General features: G+C 40.8%; 1 protein-coding gene across 2 annotated transcripts in view; it reads right to left on the minus strand.

Moving 5' to 3' along the window:
- The window catches only part of LOC149152269 (rhodanese-like domain-containing protein 9, chloroplastic), a 327,951-nt gene that overhangs the window by 46,520 nt on the left and 260,145 nt on the right, over positions 1-21,286 (minus strand). The window contains exon 6 of one of the 2 annotated variants that reach the window (XM_089441245.1): positions 11,739-12,029. The exons of the other annotated variant lie outside the window; for it this stretch is intronic. Coding sequence (XP_089297371.1) covers positions 12,022-12,029 — 8 coding nt within the window. The 3' untranslated portion in view covers positions 11,739-12,021. Of the gene's footprint in view, positions 1-11,738; positions 12,030-21,286 lie in introns of those variants that run through there. 2 annotated transcript variants of the gene reach the window in all.

A 21,286-nucleotide genomic window follows, 5' to 3' on the forward strand; every position in this document is an offset into this window, starting at 1 on the left:
GCCATCATGCATGCATTGGCCAAGTTCCAGCAGTATTTAGTGGGTAACAGGTTCAGGGTGAGGACTGATCACAATAGCCTCAGGTTCTTTTTGGAGCAGAAACAGCTACAGGAGAGGCAGTAGAAGTGGATCAATAAGATCCAAGCGTATGACTTTGACATTGAGTATGTCAAGGGTAAGAACAACGTGGTAGCAGATGCTCTTTCACGTAGACCAGCGACATTGTCTCTTATGAGCTTGGATGCAGACTGGAGGGCTCGACTTTTAGTAGAGTACTCCAAGGACAGATTTGCATGTGAGGTTCTGGATGGGCAGGTGGCAGATCACAGGTACAGGGTGGTCGATGAGATCATCTACTACAGGGACCGGATCTTCTTAACTGAGGGATATCAGCTCAAGAAGAAGATACTTCAGGCATCACATGATTCACCATTGGCCGGCCATCAGGGATTTACCAAAACCTATAGGGCCATTAGAGAGAGGTTCTCATGGAAGGGCCTCAAGGAGGACGTACTCCAGCATGTCCGGGAGTGCGATGTTTGCCAGAGGAACAAGGGGGAGATGAGCCATCCCGCAGCATTATTACAGCCTCTTCCCATTCCGAAGGGGAAATGGGAGTGTATCTCGATGGACTTCATCACAGGGTTGCCCATGGTACAGGGCAAGAATTGCATCTTTGTCATCGTTGACCGACTGACAAAGTACGCACATTTTTTTCGCCATATCCACACACTACACAGCAACGCAAGTGACTGAGATGTTCTTCAGAGAGGTCTTCAGGCTACATGGTCTTCCTAAGACCATCACCAGTGACAGGGACAGTTGTTTCATGGGTGGGTTTTGGCAGGAGCTTTTCCAGTTGGTGGGGACGGAGTTGACACCGAGTACCAGTGATCACCCACAGACGGACGAGAAGACAAAGATAGTTAACAAGTGGCTGGAGGGCTACTTGCGTAACTATGTCAGTGGGCAGCAGCAAGCATGGCTAAAGTGGCTGCATCTGGGGGAGTACTGCTACAACACTACACATCACATGTCCATTGGTATGTCACCATTCTATGCTTTGTATGGATATCATCCCTTATCTTTTGCTGACGTGATGTTTGGTGCTAGCAAGGTTCCGAGAGCCAAGATTTGGATCCAAGAGAGTCAAGATATTCTCCGAGCTTTCAAGGATAATATGGCTACAGCGCAGAACCAGCAGAAGATGTATGTCGACAGGGGTCGGGTGGAGCGACAGTTTGAGGTAGGGGACTTTGTCTACCTACGATTAGAGCCATACCGATAGTCGTCACTAAAGCAGAAGGGGGTTGAGAAGCTCAAGCCCCGCTTTTATGGGCCATACAGGGTGATACGCAGGATTGGATAGGTTGCGTATGAGTTGGAGCTGCCCCAAGGTAGCAAGATTCATAGCGTCTTTCATGTATCATGCTTGAAAAAGGCATTGGGGTAGCATGTGACAGTGACATATGAGCTACCACCTACGGATGATGAGGGGCATTTGGTGTTGCAGCCAGAGGCTATTATTGATACCAGGGAGAGGCAACTGCAGAGCAGGACGGTCCAGGAATTCTTGGTGAGGTGGAAGAATTTACCGGATGAGGATGCCACTTGGGAGAGTGAGAAAATTTTGCAGCATCCATCACTTCAGTTGCTTGAGGACAAGCAACATTTTTCCGAGGGAGACTGTAATATTCCTAATTAGCCATGGCTAATTGGAGTATTCGATTTTGCTCAATTTTGCCTTCTATAGCTATTTATAAATAAAAAGGTGAGGAGAAGGGGGCATAACTCACTTTTAGAATAAAGTCACTCCCTAGTAGCACAATGTTGTGACTTAAAGGGAAGCCAAGTGGGCCAAAGGACCACGTAGAGATGGGGCCCACGCAGACACTTGGAGGGACTGCGCAGATGGAAAGGAACACATGGCAAGAGAGGGACTACGTTGGAGGAGGTGGGCCTCGAGATTGAGAGAGGCCAACGCTATAAAGAAGAGGGGAGCCTTCTCATTTTAGCATTCGATTATGTGCATTTGAGCTAGTCACTTCAACTTAGAGAGCATTGGCTGTTTAGCCTGTCTGCAGCACTGTTTAGTGCATCGAGTGTCTCCGTGCGGAGATCTCACCCTTAGCCCCGGGGGACTTCGAGTGCCTGCTCGGGCAAGGTAGTTTCCAGTAGTATTTTGCAGTAGGATTGATCTTCCACGTAGAGGAGGAGCTGAGCATTTGAGGACTACGCAGTCTTGAGAGAGAGGGACGCAGTTCTTGTTGGTGGGAGTTCCAGATTGCAGTTTTGAGGAGGATTTGAGCTGGGAGATTGAGCAAGGGACCAGCCCTTGCATATTGGAGGATTTTGGCTGAGTTTCAGGCAAAGTTTTGGAGGGTTTTATTTAGTGGCAGCGCAGAGCCTTGAGGTATTGCATGGATCCTCAAGGGGGCGATTTTCGTGGGTCAGTTATTTCAGAAAAGATTTCTGGGTTTTTCTGGGTTTCTTAAGTAGAGGCTGATTCCAAAGTTTTAGCATTCTCTGATGAGGGGAATAGCCCCAAATCCTCATTTGATTTCCAGCAGTAGCAGCGGCACAGCAGTTCTCCAGCAGCTTGGACACAGTTCAGAGAGAGGCCATTCCTTTACTATTCTGAGTGTATTTCTTCACTTGCCTTGTGCAAGTCAAGGTGCCATCTTTCTGATCACCTCCTGTACTCATTCCATTACTCAGTATAATAAAATGGCTTAGCATTTCTCTCTGCATTTCTCAAGTATCTGCTTATATTTCATGTTTACATTATTATATGTTGCACCACTGTTATTTTTATCACTTTGAGCTTCTCGGTTACTATATCATTTGTACGTATTTGGTTAGAGTTTGCTTGGGTTTGAGGGATATCTCGAAAATGGGATATTACACACTGAAAGCTGCTTCATCATTGGTTATGCCGAGACAGTAACATATACATATGTGAGACTGAGATGACACCCAATGTAATTTTCATTGTGCAATCTGAGTTACTATTGTTTATTGCATCTAAACTGCCACAGCGATACCACCGAGATCTATATGCATTGATTGTGGCTACAGCAGTTCCTTCCTGCAGCCTCCTTACCTTACTACGGCCACCTGCAGTTCCTAGCAGCTCTTACTTATCACTACTGCTACCCTCTCCTTGACCGCGGCTTCCTATGTCTTGACTGCGGCTTTATATACCTTGACTGCGGCTTCATCATTTTCCCTTGACTATGGCTACTTCATTCCCTGCGGTTTCATCATTCCCCAACTGCAGCTATAGTTGTTATATGCGAGTTTTTCATAACTATATAACGTATACATGTATCCAAACTTCACGTGGAATGGCAGAGAGGAATGTGAAGTTTTGTTGCATGAATAGGTCTCATTGACTGCGTTCTATTGACCCATTGACTACGTTTAGATTTCCTCATAAGCCTGCAGCTTAATACGGCTAGGGCATCACTGCGTCTAGGGCATCACCTGCAGCTAGGGCATCAACTACTTAGCCCAGCGTACTCTTAGTGTCTCTCTCCTTCACCAAAAACCCAAAGACGTGGAGAGGAGGAGATCACATGAAGAGTGTCTCTCCAAAATGACTTCAAGTCTTCTCTTATTTATACTAAAACGTAGATGATGAATAGACATGACTATTGGGCTTCTGAGCCTACTCAAGTTGCTGGCCGACTTGACAATTTGTCTTATAACACAAATAAATTCATAACTCCATGAATACTTATCGGAATCGGATGATCTTTAGATCAATCCTACACCTCTCAATGAGAGGGATCCAATAAAAGTATCAGCTGCCATAAATAAGATGACCCACATGGAGTTTTTCCCTAGTTGCTAATTTTAACACTCACTCTCAACTAGGGAGAACTCCATCCGCTGATCCATATGTCCGACTGTACTATCTCTGCCATCAGTGCTCTGCACTGCCTTACTCAGCTCTGCTTAACCATGAAGAAGAAGAATTGATCGAGAATGTCTCATACCATTCTCCACTGACCCAAAGTCAGTCTCAAAGTGTGTACCACTGGTCCCAGACCAGTCCTCTACCAACCCGAAGTCAGTGTCATAGTGGGTACCACTCTCACTGGACCCAGATCAGTATCATTGATCCCAGATCAATGAAGGTCATCCTAGCATAGGGAGTATGGTAGATACAATGATGCATCCATCGGTACTACTATGGTACCTATCCTCATTTCCCTGCTCATTGATCAAATGAGAGGTACTTCCCATGAGTCCCAAACTGCATGGGTAGGATGCCTCAACAAGAGAACAAATCATCCTGTCCACAGGAGAGCGAATCATCCTGTCCAGTGGATGCCACGGAGAACTAATCATCCTGGCCTACAGGAGAACGAATCATCCTGTTCCACAACGCCATGGAGAACACATCATCCAGGTCCATAGGAGAACTAATCATCCAGTTCCATAGTCACCACGGAGAATGAATCATCCTGACCCACAGGAGAACTAATCATCCTATTCCATAGTCGCCACGGGGTGTCACACGGGAAGGTTGAACCTTTTACCCTATACAAAGTGCACCAACAGGGGATGATGAGTCATCCTGTGGTCGTATGTTGCTCCAGTAAGTACCCCAAGCCCCTAGAGCTCCTAGAGCTCAATGTATGCAACATGCAAGACCCTTTTACAAGGGTCTCTCGACGACTCCAGTCGTTTGGGAAAATCACAGATTTGATCTTTCCACTGGGGCTTTGACAAAGTGTAGCGACTTGTACATCATCTCACAGAGATGGAGCTTCCTTGCTCATCGACTTACCATATCCCAAATAAGGTAGTATATAATGTCTATCTGCTGGAGCAATCATCGAATATGGGATAATCGAATCCTACCTCTGGTTGTCATAGAGAATCACAGTGGTATTCATCATGTGTACAAACAGCTCACTGAAGAGCTTCCACAACCAGGCAGCTTCATACGAGATCATACTCGTAGTTATGTATCTGGTCTCAGCAGTGCTTATAACAACTGACTTCCGCTTCCTGCTCATCCATGATATCGAAGCAGAATTCAAAGAGAGCCAGCACTGAGAAGTGCTCTAATGTTCCTCCACACTGCATACCCAGTCAGCATTCGAATAATTATGCAGTTTCATATTTCCGGCAGTGTATCTCAATCCATGAGAGATTGTGCCCCGAAGATATCTCAGAAGATTCTTGGCACTAATCCAGTGAAGCTCAACCAAATATGAGCTCACCATGCTAACTGCAAAACATATGTCCGGACGGAAGTTCACCAAGAACATCAACGGGAATAAGTTTATGAAACTCAGAGGCATTTCCCAAATCTGGTTTGACATCACTACCATATAACTTTTGAAAGTTAAGATCCTCGAGGGAGTCACAGGCTTGCAGTTTATCATTCCACATCTGGAATCCAACTCCCTCTTACTTCTGCAAATGAGAGGGTCTGCACCTGTCAAAAATAGATCGTCCTCATAAGGTGCTGGTATGAGAGGTTTAACATCCACAACCTTTGAGTAATGGTTTGTATCGGTTTCACTTCTAGCGAATCCCAGCTTCATCAAACAACTATCAATCCTCTCATACTATGCCTGGGGTGTTTTGCTTCAAGCCATAGAGTGTTGTCTTCCACCTGTATACATGAGATTCCCGATCATGAATCTCAAACCCCTCGGGTTGTTCCAAACCTGTGGTCCTTTCCATCGATGAGTGCCACCCTGAAACCTTTGACTTCCATTGCTGAAATGGACACCAGGTTCTTCTTGCGATCAGGTACATAAAAGAGATTCTGTAAATGAATTGAGTTACCATTATTCAATTGAGGGATAAAATTCCCTACACCCTTTATGGGATAGGTGGCATCGGCTCCAAGTATAATCCCATGATTGTTTTCATCTCTACCAAATTAGAGAGTGCACCTATCTATCCGATGAAGTGCCTTGAAGCACTACAATCAATAAGCCAAATTCCCAAAGAATCTGAAGGAGAGGGCCAATACAGGATAATGCTTCTTTACTTATCAGAAACAACATTTGATTCTTCATACCTGGGGTTCCTTGCTTTCTTTGAAGAGTCGACCATTTCCTTGATGACCTGCATTACCTGTCATTCCTTTGATCATTGAAGATGTCCCTGGAATGATTGTTATCATCATCAAGTGATGTGTCCTTGCCATTCGGACACTCCTTCGCATAATGGCCGAACTAGCTATCTGCCTTTCTATCCACCCTTAGATCCGAACTTCCTAATGAAGTGATCTTTAGGTAGGCCATCAGAAACTTTCGTTGCGCCATTCTGATAGTATTCTCTACTTCGACTTCACCCTCAGTGAATCTGAAGAGGGATGAGGAATCCACTGATCCTTTTGTCCTTTCCCAACTATCTTCGGTGATTGCTCTTTCACTCTTGCTTGGGCATTGTCTTCACCTCAGCTCTAATACCATGTTAATTTTAGGCATGTTCTATGCTAGAACAATTTATTTAATTTTTGCAGTCAGCAATCACATCAGCATTAAAGTAAACTGCAGATAGAACATAAATATAAATCACAGAAGACAAGCCAAGACAAGAGGACACAAGATGTGGCTCCAGCCAGGAACAAACCCCAATGTGGGGAAACCCTTCGTCAATTCTTCTTTTATGTTCTTCAAAGTTCAGCAGAGAGAGAGAGATAGTACATTTACAATAGAAGTCAACACTTTGACTTATCTAGATATGAGCATATATCTTTTCCTATCATGATGATACATGAGATTAGTTGAAGACATTCTGCTTCAACTGATTCTCCAAGGTGATGGCTTCACCTTAACATAGTGATGTAGCTTGTACTCATGTTGCACCCGTCACTGTGTTGCACCTAGTCACTGAGCTGCTCCCATCATCATGCTGCTCCTTACTAATATGCCCATCATCATGCTGTCTCATTACTAATATGCCCATCATCATGTTGTTTCATTCATCATCATGTTGTTAGGATCATCATCCTTGTTGCACCTCTAAGATCATCACTACTACATGAAGAACTTCATTACTCTGCAAGGTTCTTGAGAGCATCATTGCTGCACCATGACTTTTCCTTGAGATTATTATTGAGATGATCTCTGCACCTATGAAGATCGTGACTGCACATTACTGTAGGATGAGATCATTTGTGAGATCATGATCTTAGACACTGATCCTTGCCAAAGCTGACTCTTCTTGACTTGGTGATCATTGCTTCTTTCATCATGCTGAGGATGTTATGATCTTTATCATCTTGACTGCCTCTGAGATACTTATTCATATCAAGAATACTAGATCTGAATATTGTGATGACTATTGACACTATATGTCTCCTTTCATAGGTATGCCGAGAAGCTCTTGATCAACACTGAAACCTGCTTCATCATTGGTAATGCCGAAACAGTAACATATACATATGTGAGACTGAGATGACACCCAAGGTAACTTTCGTTGTACAATCTGAGTTATTGTCGTTCATTGCATCTAAACTACCACAGGGATACCACCGAGATCTATATGCATTGATTGCGGCTATAATAGTTCCTTCCTGCGGCCACCTGCAGCTCCCAGCAGCTCTTCCTTATCACTGCGGCTACCCTCTCCTTGACCGCGGCTTCCTATGTCTTGACTGCGGCTTCATATACCTTGACTATGGCTTCTTCATTCCCTGCGGCTTTGTCATTTTCCCTTGACTACGGCTACTTCATTCCCTGCGGCTTCGTCATTCATCAACTGCGGCTACTGTTATATGCGAGTTTTGTCATAACTATATAGCGTATACATGTATCCAAACTTCACGTGGAATGGCAGAGAGGAATGTGAAGTTTTGTTGCGTGAACAGGTCTCATTGACTGCGTTCTATTGACCCATTGACTGCATTTAGATTTCTTCATAAGCCCGCGCTTACTATGGCTAGGGCATCACTGCGTCTAGGGCATCACCAGTGGCTAGGGTATCAGCTACTTAGTCCAGCATACTCTTAGTGTCTCTCTCCTTCACCAAAAACCAAAAGACGTGGAGAGGAGGAGATCACATGAAGAGTGTCTCTCCAAAATGACTTCAAGTCTTCTCTTATTTATACTAAAACGTAGATGATGAATAGACATGACTATTGGGCTTCTGAGTCTACTCAAGTTGTTGACCGACTTGACAATTTGTCTTATAACACAAATAAATTCATAACTCCTTGAATACTTATCGGAATCGGATGATCTTTAGATCAATCCTACACCTCTCAATGAGAGGAATCCAATAAAAATATCAGCTGCCATAAATAAGATGACCCACATGGAGTTTGGCCCTAGTTGCTAATTTTAACAAATTTCCTCCTAAGCCCCTAAGTCGAAAATGTTGTGTTCTATCCCTTAACCAAATTTGTGCAAAAATGTGTGGAAACACCCTATTACAAATGTGTTTGAGAAGGGACATGACACTGAACTTCATGTTGACTTACCTTTAGAATTGCAAGGGTCAAGCGGGCTTGTCAACGAACTCTTAGTGATTGCTTTCTCTCACTCTTGCTTGGGCTTTGTCTTTACCATAGCTCTGATACCATGTTAATATAGATAACATGTTCTTCGCTTAGGACAATTACTTCAATGTTCCTTATGTGACCAATTTTAATTTCCATTAAGCAATCACATAAAACATTATCGCATTGACAGTAATTGAAGAAAGAACATAAATATCAAGAGTAAAGGACTAGCCAAGACAAGAGGACACAAGATTTGACTCAATCCAGGGAAAAAATGCCAATGTGGGGAAACCCTTAATCAATTCTTCTTATTATTATTATCAAATGTTCAGCAAAGGAACAGATAGAGAGAGTACAATCAAAGTCAAAACAGACTGTCCCGAGCAAATGACAAAACGCAAAGAAGCTACCTGTTGATTTTGGGTAACATCGGATGTGCTCTAGCTACGGAATTTTGTGGAGGGGCTAGAATACATGAGATCTCTAGAACCCAGAAATCGTTTAGAGAAATTCCACCCGGATGATGAGTTATTAAAATAATTAATATTTTTAATGGGTTCCTAAGTCTAAACATTGGAAAATAAAAATGTTAATGGGTATTAATAAGGATATGGGTGAGAAACTTCTAAGTGACGATGATCAAGTCTATTTTAATTTTAGCCGTTGATTAGGGACTTAATCTCGACCATTGATTCATCAACAGGAAAAGTATAAGAGAAGGCTTGAGGGTCAGTTAGATACACTTCAAAGATCAGTCAGTTCGATTTTTCTGGGGCAAGGTTTGCTGAGAAAATCGAACAAGTGATCTGTTGTAGTAGAGGGGCAGGGATAGTTGAGGTTGGAAGATCTTCTCCAAGACCTCGAATACAAAGAAGAGAGAGACAGAGAAATGCCAGAGGAGGTAGTGCAGACCCAGGGAGGATGATGTTGGGCCAGGAAGGGCCCACACATTGCTTGACGCATTGCCAGCGCAGGGGTAGAGCCACCCTCCAACAGAAGTCCGAATTCAGCCGAGGAGTAGCAGGACCAGCCGAGAAGGCTGACGTCAGAGCTCCAAGAGGCAGAGGAGGCAGTGCAGTGCTGACGCAGTGTCCCAGTGTGCTCCACACAGGCCCACGCAGCTACTGCGAAGGGGCAGCACAGTTGTAACCAGGGACAGTCAGTCCAGTTGACAGATCAGAGAGATTTTGCCGGGTGAAGTGAGGTAATCTCACTTAGGTTTCTGCCAGCATATTTTTGTCTTTGTAACTGGATAGCTGAGAGGGCATCTAGAGTTGCATTCAGAACTACTGCTTAATAATAGAAAACCCTCAGAGCTGCTGCACTGATTTTCCCGCATTGGGTTTTTCTGAGGACGTTTGTCCAAAAATAATGGTGTCCCTTGTGTATTTGTCTCATTCTATTTCAGTTCATGATATGTATGTATGTGTATTCTGCAATACTGTTTTCATCGTTGTTTAAATAATTAAATAACTTGTTGAAAGTAAAAACAAGTACGAGATGATAAACCAGTGATTGCAGTAGGATTTTTGATGTGTAGATTCAGAAATTTTCACATGGTATCAGAGCATTGCAGATCATAGGACACTGAAGACATCAACCAGGAGATCCAATGAATTTACTGCAGAGAAGCAGTTGTCCCGAGTGACAACCTTGTTTCAGACGCAGAAGAGTAGCCGAAGGAGTGATGCAGAGCCAGAGAAGTGATGCAGAGGCTCACGCAGTTCCTGCATCAACATTTCAAGCTTGTAGAGGGTGATGCAGTACCCGAGAGGAGCTCACGCAGTGACTGCGTCAGCTCTCTGGGCCAGCGCAGAGCCTGAGAGGCTCAAATCAGTCAGTTGTCAGGGCTGGAGGAGAAGAGCAGATTCGATCAGTGGAGTTGGTGGGACGTTGTTGTTGTTGATGTAGAACAGTGTCTGTGGAGAGAGAGCCAAGGTAGAGGGAGTCACTATCATGACAGATTTCTAGCCAAAGAAATCTAGATCCGAGTTGCAGCAGCAAAGGAGGATTGGAGAGGAGTGATTCGACATTTGGTAAGAGGATTTTCGTGAAGGAAATCAGGACTTAGAGGGAGTCTAGAGGAGCTTGTTCCTTAGAGGGTTTCTTGCGCCAAAGAAATCTAGATCCGAGTCTTGCTGGATTAGTAGCAGGAGAGGGAGAAGAGAACTAGTCTTATATTTTTTTAGCAGAGATGGTGTTCAATGGACTAACAAATCAAGACAGATTGGATGGAGCATCCAATTTTGTCATGTGGAAGGCCAGGATCCTAGCAATCCTAGACAAGCATCGCATCAAGGACTATGTCTTGAAATTAGTTGTTATTCTGGTCGATGTTGATCCACTGCAGAAGTACGAGGAGGCCGAGGCGAAGGCTAAATGCATGATTCTAGATGTTGGCTCACTAAGATGTCTAGATGTCTTTTTACAGGCAATCTTAATCCCTACATTAGTTGTCAACCCAAGGTAAGTCTTTCTATCTCAAGAGTGCCAACACAGTATGTGTAGTGAAGCTAGAGGTTATCTAATGATGAATCGTCTCAATCACTAAAGGCTAATTCTTCAATTCAATTCACACAACTCTGCAAAGAACTATCTATGAAAGAAATGCTCTCAACCCACTATGTAATTCTATGCAACTTGTTCCGAAACCAATTGAAACTGAATGCAAATAAGAATTACACTGAGAATCGTTCATATAAGCTTAAGACTAATCACACTTAATCAAGTAAAGAAACTATGACTATCGAACAACACTATGAATCTATAACAACCCAAATCAATCTGCATTACTCAATTGAACAACAATAATAAATGAACAGCAATCAACAATCAGTATTTGAACAACAACAGCGATAAAGGATTCCTAAATGGCAAATGTTCTATATTGCAATCTGTAGAAGTTAATCAGTCTTGTCTTTCAAGATCTATGATAACATCTATTCAAATGAACAGCAATTAAACACGCATTCACTCATTCCAATCAAAGCGCTACTTAAGTATATCTCGCAACTTCAATATGAATCTAATTGAATAGCAGTATAAATCTATATCACAAATCTTCACGATAAATGAAATAATTGAACATTAAATCAATTACAAAGATTGAATATAAAACTATAACACAAAGGAGCAATGGAACTTCTTGTGACTAGGCCCAGAGTCGCCAGAAGCCTCTGCTTAATAAAAACTCAGAATATGGAGATGTATCAAACGCAACCTTCTTTCATTAACTTCAAGTAACAGTTGACAGAGTCACTGAATTAACAACGTTTATGCTTCAAAAAAGAATAATTACAAATTAAAAGTCTGAACTTTTTATCTAGTTGCCTTTCGGCCCTATATATAACATAAAGAGAAACTTGGATAAAAGCGAATCCTCAGGATCAGGAGATCCTGAGGATTTCGCAATATAAAATCTGATCATATGATAAAACAGGAGTGTTCGAACTGATCTTCCGCTTCCTTGTCTACCCCAGACACCATGGCTTTTCCCTTTTATGGCCTCGTGCTGTTCTGCCAACTGAACAGCTTTTGCCCAATCATGTCTCTGCATACAAAGATAGCAAAGAATTAGTTTTTCGTACTAATCTGCCTATTTTATCACCAAATAGTTTCTTCCTACTTTAGCTGATATTTTCCTCATTTTAATCTATAAACGGAGATAATCTTATAAGGATGAATGATAAATGAAGCATTTAATGAAGAGAAATCATACCTTTTTCCTGTCCCAACACTAGACAGGGTCAAAGATCATGTGGTCCCACACATTGCTGAGGACACAACAAGGGAGATGTGGGAAATGCTGACCACCTTGTACCAGGGGACTTCCATTCAATGGAAAATGCTATTGGAAAATCAGCTGAGACAGTACAAGATGTAGAAGGGAGAAGAGATCGATCCCTTCCTCCTCAGGTTGCAAGGAATTCGTGATCAATTGACTTTCGTGGGGTCTACACCAGATCCTGAATTCATGGTCAGGACTGCCCTGAATGCAATCACCGAGGACTGGGAGATATTTGCCCAAAGTATCTTGGGCAGAGCGACTCTCCCCAGTTGGGAGGAGATGTGGGCATCTCTTCGACAAGAAGAGATCAGGAGGTTGACCAAGGCAGGGAGTAGCGCAAAGGAGCTCGGGTCAAGAAGGAAGAGGAGGAAGCAGCTCCCGCATCATCAGGATAGCAAGGGCAGCAAAAGAGAAAGAAGAAGGATATTTCCAAGGTCAGATGATTCAAGTGTGGGGAACTTGGACATTTCGCCACTTAGTGCCCCTGGAAGAAGGGCAAGGAGGAGGCTTCTAACTCGAAGGCTGCTTCAACGAAAGTTGACAGGGAAGACAAGAATGACGATTGTGCCATGAGTGCTCATGCGCCTCTGGAGAAGAGGTGGAGCAACATGGAGTTGTAGTTGAGGGGCCTGTCGACCACTACGTGTCAACTTCCCATAGCAGTCCCCCCCTTTTCTTCGCAAAAGGGATAGCGCTTACGTGTCCGTGCCATTCGACAGTCATCGCTGACTTGATCAATTTATGTTGTAAACCCAATCTGCATGTGTGAATTGTAAATAATCTTAGCAGAGCTGAATCATGTATGTAAATTACCTAGGTGGACCTAATTTTCTAGTGATAATCTACGTTCCGGAAAGTTTTTTGTCTCACCGATCCATGATCGGCAGAGTTTTCCTTCAGCCTAACCCCAAAGCCGAAATGAATTTTGTCATTAGAATCTTAGAGGAATCCTAGTGTGTTGATCTGCTAGATTATATTTGGTCGCAGAACTGGGTGGTCTATGAGGGTCTATGTCAAATGGGTTTTCCCCTTTGAGATGTAAAATTGTAAAAGTCATGATGTAAAGTGTCTTGAGGGTTAGAAAATGTTTTAATCCCCTCATAAGTCCTAAGTCCTAGGTCCTAGGTGATTTTTCCAAAGGCTAAGTTCGAGGATCCAAAAATAAAAATTAAAAAATTAAAAAAAATTAATTAAAAAATAGATAAAAATAATAATAAAATTTAAAAAATAATTAAAAATTAAATTAGATTAAAAAAATAAATAAAAAATTAAAAAAATAATAAAATAATAATAAGTCAAATTTTTGAGTAAATAAATACCAGTGTTGCACACATCGCGATCGGGATTTAATCGGCGCCGGGAAAAAAGCGGAAAAAATCGTTAAAATCGGGAAAAAATCGGAAAAAAGCGGGAAAAAATCGTTTGGCACAAAAATATTCATTTTTTTTCATTTTTTTTCAATTTTTTTAATATCTAAACCATCTACAACATAAAATAAATACATTGACACATAAATATGATAAAAAAACTAATATATAAGATGTTTAATATCATTTCTAGCGCTAAAATCACACATAACATTGAATCATGTCCTGAATAGTAAGTCCCAACTCAGCCTCAAAATATCAACAAAAAATATGATAATGTATCTCATCATGTCATAATGTCATATACAATAAAATGAAAGTCTAATCCTATTGATTTCCTCTGCCCCTCTTGCGAGAAAATGCCACAGCTTTCCCTTTCCCTCTAGATGTAGATGCTGGTGCCCGTGCAGGTGGAAATGGCAGTGGAGTCTGATGTGATCTAGACGTTGAAGAACTAGAAGTAGGAGCTATAGGAGGTAGACCACGTCCTCTACTGGTGGCAGGGGTAGCCCGGGCAGGTGGTGTCACCTGGAAACATTACAATCTCCCAATCCTGAAATCCTGAAAAACTGATAAGTCTGCTGGATTTTAAATGAAATCTAAAATTCTACTTTCTCCATATGAAATCCAATGAGGCTGGAACCACTCTCAAACATCCTGAGTCATTTCATGGTAATGTTAAAAATTTAAGTAAAAGGATGAAAATGAAGATTAAGGAGAATGTCACTTTTACTTTAAGAATTTAACATTACCATGAATAGCATATCCATACTAGGGCCTAGACTTGATCATTAAGCTACCCCACTCAAAAATTATTTGTTTCTTTCAAAAAACATTGCATGAAAAAACCCAAAAAAAGTTATAAAACTATGCTGTCCTGATCCCCCACGATTTTTTCGTTAAAAATCGCGCTTTTTTCGAAAAAATCGCGATTTTTGAAAAAAGCGCGATTTTTTCAGTAAAAATCGGCAAAAAAAAAAGTAGGCGATTTTTTCGTATAAAAATCGCGATTTGATCGGCAAGATGAAAAAATCGCAATTTTCCGATAAAATCGCGATTTTATCGCGATTTTAACAACACTGATAAATACTGAATTTTAATTTTTTAATATATTAAAATGCATTTAAAAATTCGACGGATAAGATTAAAAGAAATCTTGATCCTCATCGACGGTCAAGATTAGTTTGACATGGATCACTCGAACTAGCTGTTGGGAATTTTTCCTTTAAATAGGGTGTTAGGGGTCATTTGAGATCAGATTTGATCTGAGAGTCTGGTGCTAAAAAAAGCTCTCTTGTAGTCATTTTTTGTGCAATAAAGAAAGACTTTGGGGTTAAAAATCTTGTTGGTGTTACTCTTCTGAAAGTGCTGTAAGATGATTTACGTTTCTGTATAATTTTATTTTCAACCATTGATTTTAGCTTGATGAAGATTGATCTAGGCACAGGTATCTTGTCTGATCTCTGGGGTTTGAATGATAGTGTGGATCCTGAAATATAGTGGCAGGTATCTCCATTTGATCTGGATTCCGCTATTGTTTTCTCCCTCTATGTTAATGGTTGATTTTAAGCTGTGCAGGAAATCTTTTTTTAGATTACCAGGCGTTAGGGGAAGTTCTCGGCTGAACCAGCCAACTCCCGGATTGTGTTTTCTAAAAGAGTCCAGCTAGTTTTAATTCCGGGCTTATCATCTGAAATTTTTTATGAATGCATGCAGGGTTTTCCGAAGTATCTCACATTAAATTTAAATTCTGAAAATATTACTGTGGATTATTGACAAATCTGGCTATTTTAGAGCCTCTAAGTTGTAATTACTGTAATTACTTCGTTGGTTTTAGGGTTTTTAGGTTTTGCCTCTGGCAGATTTTATTTCTGGGTTTTCTGTTATTGCAGGTTGCTGATACAGGTTTTGAAATTTTTTTGGGGTTTTCATTAAACAAATCTGAAGCAGGGTGATTTAAGATTTACTGGAGAATTTGGAGGGTTTTCTGGTCCCTTTTTCTGCTGCTGCCTGGAGTCTTCAATTTTTGGAGAAATTTCGAAATTTTTTAAAGGTTGTTCACTGTCCAAACCCTCACGCAGCTGCACGTTGTTTTCATTTCTCTACGTTGCCTCCTCATTGCCTGCTCTGCGTATTGGCTAACCCTCTCTCATTACCAGCGGTTCTCATTCAATCCGCAGCCATCACTTTCCCTTCACCGCTCGTCCAAACCTTCCAAACCTGCAAAACGCATAAAAATAAAATAAAAATAAAAAATACGCAGCATCATTCTGGCAGCTTCAGTTTTCCACTTCTCACCACAGCCCCTTCATCTTATCTGCAACAAGCCTCTGCGTATTTCCTTAGCCTTTTATTGCTCAGCGATCTACAACCCTTCCTCTCTTTGCTGCTGTGTATTCATCGCTCCACCTGCATATTCTCACTTACATCCCTCAGCCCATACGCTAGCTGCAGAGCCTGCGTTTTCTCTTCAAAAAAAAAATTCACACAATCTTCACGCTGCCATTTTCCAGCAGCATCAATCACACTCCCCACAAGCCACGCTTTTCCTGCATCTGCTCGCTTCAGTTCCCTGCGGTTTTCCAAACATTGCTCAGCTGCCCTTCGCTGCCCAGATCTGTCTGTATCTCCTCACGCTGCCAGAACCATTACGCAGCTCTTCCAGCAACCTACGCCCTTCATCCGTGGACTTCTCCGCCATCGAAAATCAGCGCATAAGAAAACAATAACCAACTATTTCAATCTGTTTGAGCTGCGTTTTGATTTACAGGAAATAAGGTAGAGTATATTGCTGTATAGTTTTGTTTTAATTAAAGTCGTGAACGCTGTTTTAGTTTAAAATTAGATTTTTTCTTAACTTTATTTTTTTCTATGTTGATTTTAGGTTAAGGATTTTACATCATAATAAAAAATTTAATAAAAATAAAAAAGAAAGAAATAAAAATAAAAAAGTCTTTAGAGTTTTGTTTTTGTTTCTGAGTTTTAGCGTAGGTGGTTTTAGTTTTTTTAGTTTAGATAGGTTGGTTTATATTTTAATTAAAATCTTTATGTTGTATGTTATAACATGTGTTAAAATAAAAAATTAAAAGTAAATTTAGTTGTTTTGTTTACTTTATTTATATAGTATAGTTAGGAGTTAGGGTTTAGCTGTTAGTTTTCAATTTTGTTTATTTAGGTTATATGTATATTTGACTTAGGATTTTATTAAAAAAAAAAGAGTTAAAAATTTTCTTTTTTACTTTCTTTTTAGACTTTAGCTTTAGATTAGATTTTGGTAATTTCAAGCTTTGATACTTTAGTTTATTTTTGACTAGGACTTTATTTTTATTTTATTGCAACCTTTTAAACAAAAAATTTCTAAAACTTATAAAATTTTGAAATATATATATATATATATATATATATATATATATTTCTTATAGTTTAAATTTTGATTTAATTTAGTTTAGATTTTAATTCAGGTTTTATTTTTTCTATAGTTTTATTTAGTTTTATTTATCAAAAATCAAATAAAAAAATAATACAAAAAATTCATAAAAAATAAAAAAAATGATAAAAGGTTTCCTTTTAGTTTAGTTCAAATTTTGGATTTAAAGTTGCATTTACTTAGTCTTTAGTCTTGTTTTATTTAAAAAAACTAAAATATTTTGAGAGGGCTTAACCAAAAAAAAAAAAATGAAATTTTCATTTTGGCGACTTTTGCAGTGTTTATGTTCCATTTCTCTATGGCTAAATGCACTTAAATGTTCAGTTAAAGTTAGCTATGTGAAAGTGGCAACTGATCAGCATTTAAATTCTGTGATTTTTTAAAGCATTTAATTTTTCTTTAAGTTTAATTGCTGGATCATCGTTAAAGCATTGTGAATTTACTAGATATCTTGCATTGCTTGGGTTATTTGATGATAAATGTTTGTTTTACATGGTTCATATCATTAACTCCATAAGGCACTGGTCTATTAAACTTAACAAAATCAATTAAGTGCTTGTTTCCCCTCGTGTCTCCCAACCCAACTGTTTCACAGTTGGTCATTCATTTTCCCATAGGGTGTACCCCCCTTAGCCGCGGGAGATAGGCTTAAACGGAGAGATCGGGGATCAGAGTGACAGCCCCCGGTCTGAGCGTTGTCGTGACAATATTTGTGACAACAGGGCCTACATGAGGAGCAGGATCCTTGAGATGCCCAAACTCTTGGATCACATACGGCTACAAGAACCCTTAACAACAGTAGCATAATGACGAGTGTCAGTTGGAGCAAGTTGTGATGGAGCGACAGTGGCATTGCTAGAGTGCCAAAGTCTGAGGAAACGCAGTGGATGTTGTAGCAGTGCGAGAGGCACAAAGCAGTTTACAGCAGCGCAATACCAACAGAGGTAGCTTCAGCATCACGAGGCATCGAGATTGACCAGTATGTCAGTGTTTGGGTGAAGTTTCAGTTACTTACTTTTCAGTAACTGAGTTGCATTACAGCAGTTAGCAGTGGAAGTGCTATGGGCAGCATGATGCAACATTTTGAGAGGGAGTTGCATTACAGATGTAGCAGTGACAGTGGTAGAGTCATGGGCAGCAGTACAGGATGCAGCAGTGTAGTGGATGAAGGGCAATAGGCCAAGCATCAGTAGCACAGAGGACCAATGCCATGGATCAATGTGATGCTTCTATTGGGAAGCATTGCTAGAGCACATTCCTTGCTAAGAGGGAGTGTTGATTTTGGGTAGCATCGGATGTGCTCTAGCTCCGAAATTTTGTGGAGGGGCTAGAATACATGAGATCTCCAAAATTCAGAAATCATTTGGAGAAATTCCACCCGGATGAGGAGTTATTAAAATAATTAATATTTTTAATGGGTTCCTAAGTCTAAACTTAGGAAAATAAAAATATTAATGGTTATTAATAAGGATATGGGTGAGAAACTTCTAAGTGACGATGATCAAGTCTATTTTAATCTTAACCGTTGATTAGGGACTTAATCTCAACCGTTGATTCATCAACAGGAAAAGTATAAGAGGGGGCTTGAAGGTCAGTTAGAGATACACTTGAGAGATCAGTTAGTTAGATTTTTCTGGGGCAAGGTTTGCTGAGAAAATCGAACAAGTGATCTGTTGCAGCAGAGGGGCAAGGATAGTTGAGGTTGGAAGATCTTCTCCGAGACCTCGAATACACAGCAGAGAGAGGTAGAGAAATACCAGAGGAGGCAGCACAGACCCAGGGAGGATGATGTTGGGCCAGGAAGGGCCCACACATTGCTTGACGTAATGCCAGCGCAGGGATAGAGCCACCCTCCAACAGAAATCCGAATTTAGCTGAGGAGCAGCAAGACCAGCCAAGAAGGCTGACATCAGAGCTCTAAGTGGTAGAGGAGGCAGCGCAGCGCTGAAGCAGTGTACCAGAGTGCTCCACGCAGGCCCACGCAGCTACTACAAAGGGGCAACGCAGTAGTAGCCAGGGATAGCCAGTCCAATTGACCGATCAAAGAGATTTTGCCGAGTGAACTGACGTAATCTCACTTAGGTTTTTGCCAGTATATTTTTATCTCTGTAACTGGATAGTCGAGAGGGCATCCAAAGTTGTATTCAGAATTGCTGCTTAATAATAGAAAACCCTCAAAGCTGTTGTACCGGTTTTCCCGCATTGGGTTTTTCCGGGGACGTTTGTCCAAAAATAATGGTGTCCCTTGTGTATTTGTCTCGTTCTATTTTTAATTCATGATCTATATGTATGTGTAGTCTGCAATAGTGTTTTCATCATTGTTTAAATAATTAAATAACTTGTTGAATGTAAAAACAAGTAGGAGATGATAAACCAATGATTGCAGTAGGATTTTTGATGTGTAGATTCAGAATTTTTCACCCTACCCAAACAAGTGTGTGATCCTGTCTTTGAACAGAAGCAGATTAGATCTGCCCTAACCAGTGATCAGTAGTAGTTACAAGATGATCTTCTGAAGGAGATGGATCAAGTTATGCGGCCTCCTTTGCTAAATATGATGAGCCCAAAAACTGTATTGTACTAGGAAAATCTCTGAGATTATAACAGACCTGGTTAGGGCACATGCCAGCCCTAACCTACAGCAACAACCTCTGTGTTAGCCCCCATAACATGCTTCATACTTCTTCGTTGATCCTTCATGTGATAGCGGATTAGGGAGAACAATCTTCCAGGCCTCTTGGCCTCCTTCAAACACGAATCCAAACCAGCTGAAGCTCTAGGAGGGACTGCGGCCTGTTAAAGAGAGGCTTCTTGTATATGTGGGAGATTTTTACACCATGGAAACACACCCAAAAACACTCCAACTCTGCGATCCGCTTTAGGGATAACTCATACTTGCAATGAGAGAAAGATATGCCCAGAATGGTACTCAACTTAAGCCCAAACATTCCTTTAGCAGACTCGGCCTCCAACCTGAGGCACCCAGCTCATAATGCAGCCCAATCAAGACGTCAAACAGTTCCCTCCTTCGTTGAATCTATCTTCCTTTCTGCGGCCATTTCAGAGAGAGATGTGTGTGTAATATGATGTGTGTGAGCACCTCTTTATATACTATTCGTTGGGGTCAAGAGACGTGACTATTGGGTTTGATGAGCCGACATATAGGTGAGGCCGACCTTAATAATTTGTATGTGAGAAAACAAAAATTCAAAATCACACTTCCGCTTGTCCAAATGAGACGATCTTTATATCGATTTTGGTCCTCTCGAAGAGAGGAATTCAATGCTACAATTAGCTTCCCCAAAGGTGTTGTCCAAAGTGGAATTTGGCCCTAGTTGCCAATTTTAACAATATATATATATATATATATATATATATATATATAAAAAAAGTTATATAACCCAATGTCCCCCATCCCCCCTAGGTTTCCCTAAAATTTGAGGTTACTCCCACACATCCTCATGTGCGTCTTCCCACACTTGCGGCCCCACGTCCCGGAGTCTTGGTGGAACATTGATATTTACTACTTAAACCCATTAACAAGGAGGCAAAGGAATGAATGCCCAGCCTTCCTTATTTTGAGTTCCTCTTCCCTTCTGTTGGTTTTTAGAGTCTGTCAAAAATACTAACATGAGCAAAGAGATAATAACAAGATTAAGAATAACACACAATATACAAAATTTATGTGGTAAAACCCTAACAATTTATCAAGGAAAGCTCCACAAGGCAAGGTATGGTATTTTATTAATCAAGAGAAATTTACAATCAGGATTACATCTTCTTCAACTCTCAGGATTTAATATAAATGAAGTAGGAACCGTTACAAAAACTGTCAATGGTTTCCCATTAATCTAACCCCCAAATATTTACCTCGGTAATTTCTGGTTTTGACATTTTCTTTTAATTAATTTATTGTAACACCTTCAACCAAATTAGTTGAGGCTATAGATGGAACTTCCGAGGACAAGGACCATTTACCATTTAAATAGACCTTAACTTCCCAAATGCGTGAGTATGGGGAATGAACAAATGCTTCTCAAGATGCCAAAAATACAAAACCCTTCCAACAGACAAACATGAAGAAATAAAGAGTTGGAAAGACTAGCGATTGCTCATTATAGTCCAAAGAAGGACATATAATCTGCAGGGATCCAGAATCACAACCGAATTAGAGAAAACACGATATATGGAGGAAAACCAATGAAGGTATACAACCCAAAAAGCTT

Source organism: Pinus tabuliformis, chromosome 9 (genome assembly GCF_031772625.1).
Source record: "Pinus tabuliformis cultivar Carrire ecotype Pingquan chromosome 9, CPIR1, whole genome shotgun sequence".
Taxonomy (NCBI): Eukaryota; Viridiplantae; Streptophyta; class Pinopsida; order Pinales; family Pinaceae; genus Pinus; species Pinus tabuliformis.